This window comes from Neodiprion fabricii, chromosome 4, assembly GCF_021155785.1.
Source record: "Neodiprion fabricii isolate iyNeoFabr1 chromosome 4, iyNeoFabr1.1, whole genome shotgun sequence".
NCBI lineage: Eukaryota > Metazoa > Arthropoda > Insecta > Hymenoptera > Diprionidae > Neodiprion > Neodiprion fabricii.
Window position 1 is genome coordinate 20,561,011 of NC_060242.1, and position 12,506 is coordinate 20,573,516.

The following is a 12,506-nucleotide window of genomic DNA, read 5'->3' on the forward strand; positions in this document are numbered from 1 at the left end:
AAATCCGCATCTATGTACTAATCAATGTACTAACCCTGTCTTGTTTCTCCTTGGCTTGTCTCTTGAAGGCTTGGAAAGTATCCCTTGCAGTGCTTTTCATACTAGTTCCAGCTGCCGATTGGGGACTTGATGCTTGCGCCAACGAAGACCAGGATGATGGGTTCTTGACGTTTGGTTCCACAGTCTGAAAGGTGATTATTAGTAATGAAAAGTAAGTATGAAAAGAGACCAACCGCAACGATTTATCTAAAAAACAAACATCGGTCACACCTTATTCTTAAACGTTGAAGTGAAAGTTGTAGCTGGATTCTTGGAGTCGGGTGGAGTCATCTTCTTTTCGGTAATATGCTGCGAGCCTGAGTGGTTACTTATCGGTTGCATTCCCATAGCAGTCATCTCTGCAAACAGAGCTCCCGCTAGAGCGCCAGTATCGATGTGAATTATTAGTAAAGCAGTTAGTAGGCGTCTTCATTCTATGCAAGTGTTTGTTCTTTCGTTAATCAGGGATGGTACGCTTTTTGGAATATAACAATTCTCTGACTTTTAACAGGTATTCTAGACAGGAATATGACTTTTCAAGAGATAAACCGCTTGGTAATAACACATTTTCAAAAAAATTACATTACTTTTAATGTCCTAATATATAATTAAAATTTTTTCAATTTATACAACAAATAATTTGCATCGTGTGACCGATTTTAATAAATTAGGGCTCATTTTTTGCGTAAATAAATTTTATTCAATTCTATATAATTAGATTTTGGATGAAAATGAAGGTTTTTTTTTATCAAGTCATTTGATTACACTTCATCACTTACTGATAATGTTGTTTTTTATCAACTGAAAAACCAAATAAAAAATATGACGTTTGTTTGTGGAGAATTCATTTACGAACAAAATCAGGTCTAGTACATTTATATCGTTCAAATGATGCGACGAATTCCCATTGTAAGTATGATCCGATAGTGTGATAATGTGATCTCATCAAGGTGACTAATGATAGTGCTACTGAAAGTGAAATTTATGGTTTTGAAAAAATTTTTTTCTGGTAGGAGAATATTATTTCTACTAAATTCACCTCGATTAACTTTAGTGACACTTTCGAACGTTCGTTACATCATATTTCCGGCGCAATAGTTCTTTGGGTGGACTGTAATAAAAAACTCCCTAATTTTTCCCAGTTTTTCAAGTTTTCCCTGTGCGTGCCAACCCTGTTTCATTTTCATATTCTTTTTTTTTTCTCAAAATCGAAGCAAGCATGCCAATTCAACGACAGTCACAGAACATTGTGTAAGATGAAATATCGCCACAAGCACAGATAACGACAAGCTCGTTTCAACTCAAACTCACCATCCATAGTTTTTTGAGGCAATTGCGGTTGCGACATAGCCAAGGGCTTCTCTTCCATCTTGATCGGTAATTGAGGAATATGCACGGGCATGTTGACCATGGGCAGAGGGTCGAAAATCGACCCCATCGCCATGTTGCCTATACCCATTCCCATGTTCATTCCGGAGACGCCGTTATTGTTCAACATGTTAGGAGGTGAACTCTCCCGTTTGATATTGGCAAAGCCGTTCGAGTGTTGCTGGGGCATGGTAATATTGTGTGTGTTTGGTATACTCGTCATGGACGATGTAGTGTTTATCATATTGTCCAGCGCGTTATGAATAGAAGGATGCGATAGATGAGATGCGAGACTCTGTTGCAGGTTCATGTTCAGATTAGCCATGTTTATGTTGCTCAGATTGAGATTAGACGCCATACTCGATGGCATCATGTTCACAGGATTTTTCATATCTGGCAATAAACTCAGTGTATTGTTGACCGTTGTCGATGGTGGCTGAATCATGTTCGATAGCGTCTGTTCCAAGGCCGTCTGCGTTGTGGGCACGGATGCTGCGTAAAAACATTACATTGTTTTTCTGTTTTTCATACTCGTACACTTTTATCACACGTAATCGATGCACAATAAACGCACCAAACCTCATCAGCGGCTACCTTGTCTAATACTATGATCATAAGTTTGTACAACGATCACAGGAAAAACCGTTTTTCTAGTTCGGGCCATTTATAGTCTGTGAACTTACCATATCAAGGTATTCAAGATCGCTGATTCCAAATTATGAAAATTAAGATCACCGATTCAATACAGCGACTTAAATCTGTCAGATCTAAACAGCTTCAACTAAAAAACAGGTAATATCTCAACAAGTGTGAAAAGGAACTTTTGATCATAGAATCTGACAAGATATCAACTGTTTAAAGAGTGGTATGTTTTTTATGCTGACACTTAAGAAACAATAAGGCGTCATTCTCGATCAATAAAATAAATTCTCTCATTGTATTGGAATATGAAAAAAAAAAAAAAAAGGGAATATAACTAGAGCGTCACAACCTCGTTACTGTTTAGGTACCTAGTGTATTAAAAGGCTGGAGAAGATCCGTCTGTTGATTTAGCCCTGTCCCATCGGTAGTCACAGAGGATGTTGTGTTCGGATAGGAACTGACCGGCGTTGAGGGCTGAGTCGGCTGTGCCTGTGCCTGAGCGACGACAGGTGAGGTCACAATGGTGCTTGTATTTGTCGGTGTTACACTAGGAGGTGGCGTGGGTACGGACACAGATGGCGTCGGAGGGTTCGAAGCGGTCGAAGGAGGTGTGGGCTTCTTTGTCGGGGCAGCGGTAGCCAGTGAGATTGGGCGCGGTGGCTGTGGCGGCATTGAGGCGTGACTAGCTACGGGTATTCCTTGATTAGCCGTTACCGGAACCACTGCTATTGGCTGAGCTGCAGTGCTTCCTGATGGAATCATAGGTGAAATCAGATTCAATTCTCATTGTCTAGTTACATCGATTCGAGTTCGAATTCCACATCATTTGTAAGTCGATATATCATTTGGAGACGTTAGGATATTTGACTCGATCGAGTCTGATATTTTTATGTTTTATGATACTCGATTGACATATTTATGTAATTCATTCTGCTAGTTTGCTGATCTTGAAGATGAGTAATAACGAATTCTTGTTGAATCGAAAAAACATGTAGGAAAGGCGATGCAGAAACGTCAGAAACCAGAAAGGCCATAGTATTGAGTTTGCAAAGTTGCGTAAAACTTATTACCATGAGATTTTTAAATACAGAAAAGTTAGAACGAACAAGAATACAGCAAACCGAAGCATAGTGTATGCTGTGGCTCTTCTATTTGATAATTTTTTTACATTTCTACTCCAGCTAAAAAAAATGTAACAGACATGTCGAAGCGTCAGAATTGATATTAAATATCAATAGTTTATTGCTTCTTAGAGTTATATACTTTATAGTGAGGAGTGTCAATTAATATAAAATCACAGTACATAAGATGGCACAATATTTGAAATTAAAACCGCAGTAATTTTTAATATTTAATATCAATTCAAAGATTCTGTTACTGTGTTATATGTACTATGATCTTGAAATAATTGCTATGAAGTGTACAACTTTGAGAAATTAAATATGATTATTGTTGTTTCGACTTTTTTGAGAGGCCCAGAGTTTACAAACTTTTTCAGAAAACCCAAAAATACGACTGTATCTGAATTTTCAAGAGCTGAAAGTCGAAAGAATTCTAAACGAAGTCTCAGAGTAATAAGAATAAATGTTACAGTTAAGGTATGTATCAAAGTGTTAGTACCGTTGAACCTACCTTGTTCAGTAGGTATACTGTTGGGTTGCGTTACGGCAGGTTTAGAAGTTGGTAAGGTCGTGTTTGATGGCGGTTGACTATTGACGAGCAGCCCGCCGGTACTGTTCAAACTCGATGCCTACATATTGTTAATCCTCATTATTAAATTCTCGACTATAAAAATATCTCTAACAATCTAACAAATTGACCTCAAATCAAGTTTTCAATTTACTGTCTCACTGTCGAGTATCAAAATTGTAAAAACCAAACAGAAATAACTGATCACCGGTCTGACTGTCATCACTAAAAGTTGTTTCAGGATTTCGAAGCATAAGGTTTCACACTCAAAACTACGAAAATATGCTAATTTAGGGGCGTTTAAAAACATTAATCCCCACAAACTAATAACACAACGTTGTTTTTTCAATCGTTCAATAAATTTCGAAATATGCACAATATAAACATCCCAGGTTTGTTATTTATCTTATCTGAAGTGTGTCCCGTTTTGTCAAACAATAATAGTATGATAAAAAGTGTAAAATCGTGAAAAATTCTTCCCTTTATCTCTACTGAATCCAATCTTTCAATACAGATAAAAATTTCAACGCGTAAAGCGAATCCTTTATTATATCATGTCAGCTCCGATATATTGGTAATCTTACCGTCGTAGCAGAAGGAGCTGAAGGTGCGGTAGCAGTTGCAGTTTTCTTGGTTTTCTTTCTGGGTGGACGATTAGTAGAATTTCCTGTAATAAACGTGACATGCATCTATCTCGAAAATAAAACGTGTGCTATCGCACTAAATTCGTTTCTGTAATATCTCTTAACGGTGAGTTTTAATTAAATTATTTACATTGGAGCTAGCGGCAATGCCAAGAACAGTGCAGAGAGGATACCAGCCATAAAAAAAACATTGGATCGTGACGATAAGTAGAATAAGAAGAATAAAAACGATACACATACATAAATATATATATATATATTTATGTATGCGATATATATATATATATATACACATATGTATACACACACACACATATATATATATATATATATTATTAAACAACACCAGTATTATATTTTCTAATAGATTTTATTTTCATATACTTATATTATAATTGTATCACTGTGTACAACAATGGGTTTTTTTTTTGTTACTTCCGTTTCTTGTTTTTCTTTTTTTAATTTAAATATTTCAATCATACGCTGCATTTTTTTAAATTAATTTTTTCTTCTTTCGTGGACTTTCATTTTGAGGATGTGTATGTTTATATATTTTTTTTTCATTTGTTCGTTTGTTTTTCGTATTAAAAAAATCTTAATGCATAAAATCATTCTCGTCTATCATGTGTATATATGTATACATGTGTGCGCATGTGTGTATATATCTGTGTGTATGCATATACATATATTGTGTATAACTAGACACAGTATGTATATACATACATACGCACACATACGCAAACGCTTTGAGTTCATCAAATTCGGTCGTTATCAAGTTCATTCATTCTTGAATAGGATTTATTTATTCATTTATGCATGTATATACATATACATATGTTTTGAAACATACATATACACGTGGTATGTAATTGTTATATAAACAAATACAATTTACGTATGTATTCGTATGTTTGAGTTCCGTTCTTTAATAATGATAATAATAATAATACTAATGATAATGATTATAAAACGCTGACTACAGAAAACCATCAAACTCTAGTAATTTCTCATACAAGTATAATAATAACTAATAATTATTAATTAATAATAGTAATAACCGCAGGGGCAGGGTGGGGGTCAATTTAAAGTAAATAAAAGTCACATAAATTGTACAAATATGGGGATTTAACTTAAATGTGGAGATGATAACAAGAGTGAGATGCTCGTAAACCTCGGTAATCATTTTTATATATGCGTTATGATTAGCACAACACTGAGATCGATGGCTTTTGCGAACCCTTTAGAATACACTGTGTCTATAACAATTTATCATTAAAACCGTCGTCGCCGTCCAACGTCTCCATTTTCATAATTGAATATCTCCTTACGTCGTTTTCTTTCTTTCTTTCTTTTCTTGTAAATTCATACATTATATGTATGCCTGTTACGAACGTGTGTGTGTGTGTGTGTGTGTGTGCGTGTGTGTGTGTGTGTGTATCCATATATATAATATGCAACGAGAAATCTCTGAAGTGAAAATTCAATTGGAAATGCTTTGAAAACGGTTATTAAACGAGGTGAATATGATAATAATAATAATAATAATAATATGATAAATCTACCTATCTATCTACCAAACTATCCATCTACCTATCTATGAAAGAGGAGGACAATAAAAAAAGGGGGGGAAGAAAGGAAAAAAAAAAAAATAAAACACAAGAAAACCGAGAAGAAAAGGAAAAAATGAAATAAAAAATAAAGATACAGCGAAGAGTTCCAGCTTAGAATAATTAATTTATGTATAGCAAACTGGTCCACCAGAGAGGCCAACTTTGAATCCACCGCACTCATTCGAGCATTTAATATCTACCTCACTTCTTCGTTCATTATTGTATGCATATGCGTGTGTGTACTTAAAAAATGTCACATTCACTGTCTCTTGCTTTCTCATTTTGAGTGCGCCTTAACCCTACTATTCAATATTTTATATGATATATTAGTTTTTACTATTTACAATATGCGTATGATCATTCTTACATAGTTTTGTTTCAACCATCTTTATTTTACCATTTCTTCGTGACACACAAACACGAAACATTGAAAATCTTGTTGCGAACGAAATTACGAATGTTTGAAAAGTGGTACAAAGTGAAAAAAAAAGCAATGAGCAATTATTACTATTATAAATGAAGAATTACAAGTATGTATATGTATATATACGGAAATTAATCGAATTTAATTTTTATAAGCTTCGTTTATTTATGATTTTTTGTTTTATATTTTCTCATTTTTTCGACCACACGAGACCCCAATAATTGATTTATATTCGTATATGCATATCGACGTGAACGCGTTAATTAGAATATTCGCAAATTTAATAAAGAATTATTTTTTTCAAATCGTTTAAAATTTCACATATATATATAATCAATAATACAATAATTAGATGGAAGGCAATTTGAATATAATTATAAAAATGCCCCTATAGATCGCGTGTTTAGTTATTATACAAACTAATGGTGATTGTGTCTTGTAACAGATGTATCACTGCTTTTCTATCTATCCTAATATTCTGTTATAACGTTTTCTGTCTTTCTTTGTTTTTTGTTTTTTAATTTTTTTTTTTTTTTTTCTCTTTTCATTCATTTCTTCCCTTTTTCGCGCTCATTACCTAAAAATAATGCATTTCAGGATCTTTTAGCTTGTATAATAATAGTTTGTAACTATATCTTATACAGAATGTGTAGCGATACAGAAATAAAATATTATTATATATATACATGTATATTTTTTTTTCATTTCTCGCTTCTTATACTTCTATCTGTCGTTTATATGTTTCCTACCCAGTCTAATAATACCTTACATTTGCTCAATGTAGTAACCTTAGAAAAAGAACAGACTCTTTTCATCTGTTCTCCTTTGTCCTTCTTTCGTCATTATTATTTCTTTTTCCTTTTCGAAATTTTCTCTTACGTGAGCGATTTACCGGTTGTGTCTTGACGATGAACGTTTTATTTTTTTTTGTGTTTCGTTTTCCCCCTTAAATTCATTAGTTCAGTAAAATTTCCTAGTTATTTGTAAGACTCTCTTTGGTTAAGAGAGCGATAACTTCGGTGCTGAAATAGATATTTTTTTAAGTACGCCTTGCTGCTCGACAATCAGAGCCAATGTGTATGATCGAATAAAAATAGTGTGGATTCGGCTTAGTTTAGTTGTACTATAATGCAACTTTGATCTTCGTCCATCTCCCACCCACCCATTTTTCTTTTTTTTTTTTTTTTCTTTCAATCTACATTTTTCTTGCCGACTGAACGGAGTTTATTGAAAAACCTAAAGAAAAAAGCGCCTGTTCGCGATTGTGGTACGATAATCATTCTCAGTTTGCAATCGTTATATGTATAATACCCGACTATAATGATTTATATTATGTTTCTGTTGTGTATTTATTTTGTTAAATGCACAGTATAATGTAGAAACTAAGATTTACATGATATATCAACAAAAAACACACCATCATGGAGCCAGACTTTTACATATGGTAGAAATATTAGAAATAAAATTTAAAAAAAAAGAAAAAAAAAAAGAAAAAAAATGGAAAACGAAAAGAAATATATCCCTAAAGTTAAACTTGATTTTTTGTTTTATACTTGTATAAAAGATTTCCTAAAACTGTGTATTACAATAGGACGGGTTAAAATGAAAATACAGCTAATAATATAAGAAGAAGAATAATAATAATAATGATAATAATAATAACAATAACAACAACAACAACATAGCAATGATAGCAGTAATGATTTGTATAAGGCCAACGCAAATGTGATTATCGCCAAGATGTTGCCTGCAATTAAGCGTCGTGCTTTAAATTTTGATTTTTTTTCTCTCTTCTTTTTTTTATCGATACGAGATGAAAAATTAAGAATATAATCAGTACAACCATATTGTTGTAGTTATTATTATCAATCGTTATATCATATATTTATATACATACATATATATACATATATAATATATATATATATATGTATATATATATATATATTAGGCATGTAAAACCATACCATTCTAGATATAATCTTATTATTAAATTAACAATAATATTGATTCGAGCATATGACATATTTTTCTTCGTTTTTTTTTTTTTGTTTGTTTTCTACTATGTATAATAAAATTGATAATTTAAATGTTTTCGTCCTGCTTCGCCTTTGTTTTCTTTCATTACTTTTCTTTTTTTGTTTTTGTATTCAAACCCTACCGATATGAGTAAATCGATTGAATCAAACACGTGATCGAATAACATCATTCGCTGGCGAGAAGCAGCTACTAGCGATGGAAGAAAAAAAAAAACATGGAGAAAGAAAAGAAAAAAAAAAAGAAAAGAAGAAGAATGGTACGATGAGTCGAACAACTGGATTTTCTCCAGATGAGCGGAGTGCAAACAATGTGTTTGGAGGCCAGCGCGCGCCTAATTTACTTAAATTATCCAGACAAATATCCTGGTCAATTTTAATTTTTAGATTCTTACTCGTCCCCCCCCCCCCCCTTCCCCCTCTCACATCTTTTTTCTTTCTCTTTTCTCCGCTCCTCAAAAACAGTTGTTTATCTGTTGTCCTAAGGGATGCCCCTCTTTCTTTCTCTGCTGCAAGTAATTAGCTTTAATCGACGAACGCCTTACTTACATTACCACTTGGACGAGCCAAACTTCTTGATCTAACACCAATTGTCGGAGGCCTTTGCTTGGGTTCTCTCCTACGATGTGTAACAAGACAGAGACAGCTTCCAAGACTTGTTATTTCTATTCGTCGTGCGACGAGAGGCTTCTGTTTTTTTTTCAGAGATGCAAAACACAACAGCATGCGAGAAAGCGTGTTGCTATCTACGGTATATGCTTATTTGTATACATCTTACGCACAATTTTCACTTTCCACGTTTTATCGACAAAATCAAATTTCACTCGCATGGAGATTTGATAGCTCGAGAGAGCTTAGACTTAATTATGTATAATAAATAACAATAATAACCTAACGTATAAAACGATGCTAACAGTATTTACCTGTATCTAAGATGCACTGTCTTAAAAAATCCAGCCACCAATACACATTGTCTGCATTTTTTTTATGGTGTGATCATATTTTTTTCCCCATACAACGGTAGTTTCTTTTTTTGTTTCTTTTCTTTTCTAACAATTCAATATTTGTTATCAAGTCCACTTGCGATGGTGGGAAAAAGAAGAAAAGAAAAAAATTAATAAATAAATAATCCACCCACAATATAATACCAATAATAACAATTCTGTCTCTCATTTGATTAATCTTTTTTTCTTTTTTTCATTTCATTTCTTCATACGTATTTCGTATATCTCCGCATTGTGAAAACGTAGCAATTATGGTTATTGTTCCATAACTTGAAAAGAGTTTTACTACTGCAATCCTGTCATAAGTGATACGTTTATTAATATTATGCATGAACCCAATGTGATGGAGGAAATGGTTGAATGTTAAGAAAATAATGAATTACTAAACAAAAACGGAGAAAAAATAAAAAGAATAGAAAGAAACAGTGATACAACTATGATAATGATCTACTTATCTGTTAATAATAACTAAATAATTGTTGTCCAAAATTACAACTTTCGATACTTGGTGTTGATTTCTTTTTTTCTTTACTTTTTTTCGATTATACATATACTTACGTATATGTGTAAATATAAATATCTGTACATGCAGAATGCGGGACACAATAAACATTATGGGAAAAGCCTCACAATGATAATCGTTTACCAATTTTCGAAGCCACAGCCTTCTTCGTTCTTAATAATAAATAAGTGATACTTTTACCAACAAGGATACAATCTTCTTCAGTCTTTGGTACCAAAGGAAAAACAAAAATATACAGATACCGAAGAAAACTGTGGTGTTTTGGGTAATAATAAAGATAAAACTTTGCGAGAATAACAAAAGAGCGAGAAAAAAGTAAAAAAAAAACCCAAACAAATTGATAATCAGAACGCAGCGATTGTTTGTCGGGCAGTGGAACTAATCATTATTGTTATTATTGTTGTTATTATCATTTAATAGCGACAACTATAGTGTCGGGTCAAGAGAAAAGAATGCATAAACCTATCTGATTGATTAATAAATTAATTAATCAATCATCACCATAATCATTGTCATCGTTATCATCATTATCACCATCATCCTCATCATCATCATCATCATTATCATCATCATCATCGTCATTATCATCAACATCATCATCATTTGTGAATAAAGCTGGCATGGCATTGGTATCCTCTAAACACAGTCTGCACTCCACTAGCTCACCATTAATTAATATTCTTACCATTGTATATTTGTATCGTTTCATTTGTAAGTCCATAGAACATTGAAACAAAACGAAAGAGAAAAAAAAAATTCTTTTCTTTGTTTTCTTTCCTTATGCTACGAGTAATTCAAAAGAATGATCGTCGAGTAACAAACGAGTGACTCAGTGGATTATCCCTGGTAAATATATCTATAATACACATTTGTCAATTTTGTCCTCTACTATTCATTTGGGTTTTTATGTGGAACGTTGAAGAGCCAAGACGGCTCATCTTCACCTATAATACTCGACGATAAAACTTCATATTTATAAATTCGATGCAACGCTAAAGGCTAGACCAATAACGTCGTCCTATTAAATAAGTATGCGATTAAGAGAAAAACAAATTATACAAACACACATACACACATATATACATATATCATACATATGCGTGTGTATGTATATATACATACATACATATATATATAAATATATATAAAGCATTGTGTGTATACATATACGTATATTTATCGATTTTCAACACAGAAACAAAAGAGAAAATAATCACGGATGAAATTGTGCAACCTGAGTAATAAAACTTGAATACGGGGGTCTTTTCTAATTTAATTCTTGCATACTTTTAAAATGTATATACACAAGTATGATATGAATCGAGCCTGAAGTATTGTATTTGTCGCACTACAATTGATACATTGGTTACACTCGGGAAGATTGAAAGATAGAGTATGATGCTACTCTGGAGCAGATGTTAGTAAAGAATTAAATTAAGTGTAAGTAATATCATCAAGACTTGGAAACAAGGAGGAAATCAACCCTTGATAAACAAATTAATCGCATAGTATATCCGTATTATCAAGAACCACGATCTATTTATAACACAATCAGTTTGGAAAAGCAAACCTTTCCCAACCTTTATTAAATGAAACACAACAAAATATTTCAATTAGAGTGTGTATTCTGTTAATATTTTACTTTCGAAAGTACAAACTTATTGATATTGAATCGAAAAGTATGATGGTTACGTCTACTTTAAAGAAACGATCCGCACAGATACGGAGAGATGAATTTACAAACGATACTAAAAAGGAAAAAAGAAACGTTGAAAGTAAAAAAAGAATTCAATGAAAGGCGAGACTTTGAGCATATGTATTTAATCATACATATATAATATATAATACCAACAACAACCAAAAGTATTTCACAAAACTTTATTCTTTTTTCGTTGCCGCAGGCGCGATAAAAAAGATTGTTTAATCATAGAAGATAATCCCATATTTGCCTCCTTTTTTAAATAAAAATATTTATATTTTTGCAGTATAATTTTCAAATGAAATATGGTTCAACAAAATCAAAAGAATTGTACAGAATGCATATTTCTTACACTCAGATAAAAACGCAAAACAAAAACGCTTGCCCATCGATCGATTGTTGAATAAGACTAATCAACTTTTTGAGCAAATATTATCATCTCTCTGAATGCGCGACACAAAATGCCAGACGTTCTTCTTTGATTTGTAAGGGAAAGACACTAATTACGCTGACAGCGTGTATGAAACATTCATATAGAAGCATTTATCAAAGCTTGACAGGCTCGTAATGTCTGTGCGGTAGTGTGTAAAATTAACGCTAGTACAATCATGAGAAGTTCAAAGAGTTTGTTTCTCGCGTATCGAATAATTGATCAGATGCAAAAACGTGTTTCAATGTATCAATTCTTAGCGATTTCAATTGAATTCAGGTTATTCCATACGATTTGTAAGTATGAAGAAAAATGATACAGACAATAGTAAAATAAAAAAAAAAAAAAAAAAAACAAAGAGAAAAAAAACCGAATCAAGGGAACGACACATACTTTAT

General features: G+C 32.7%; 1 protein-coding gene across 12 annotated transcripts in view; it reads right to left on the reverse strand.

The window, feature by feature from the left end:
- LOC124180109 (bromodomain-containing protein 2-like) overlaps positions 1-12,506 on the reverse strand; it is a 29,031-nt gene that overhangs the window by 1,688 nt on the left and 14,837 nt on the right. For 10 of the 12 annotated variants that reach the window (XM_046565193.1, XM_046565192.1, XM_046565202.1 and 7 more), the window contains 6 exons: positions 4,323-4,405; positions 3,670-3,799; positions 2,418-2,798; positions 1,351-1,899; positions 271-416; positions 35-184 (listed from right to left, as the gene is read on the reverse strand). In XM_046565193.1, the coding sequence (XP_046421149.1) occupies positions 35-184; positions 271-416; positions 1,351-1,899; positions 2,418-2,798; positions 3,670-3,799; positions 4,323-4,405 (1,439 nt within the window). The remainder of the gene's footprint in view (positions 1-34; positions 185-270; positions 417-1,350; positions 1,900-2,417; positions 2,799-3,669; positions 3,800-4,322; positions 4,406-12,506) is intronic. The other 2 variants (XM_046565196.1, XM_046565195.1) reach the window with 2 other exon arrangements.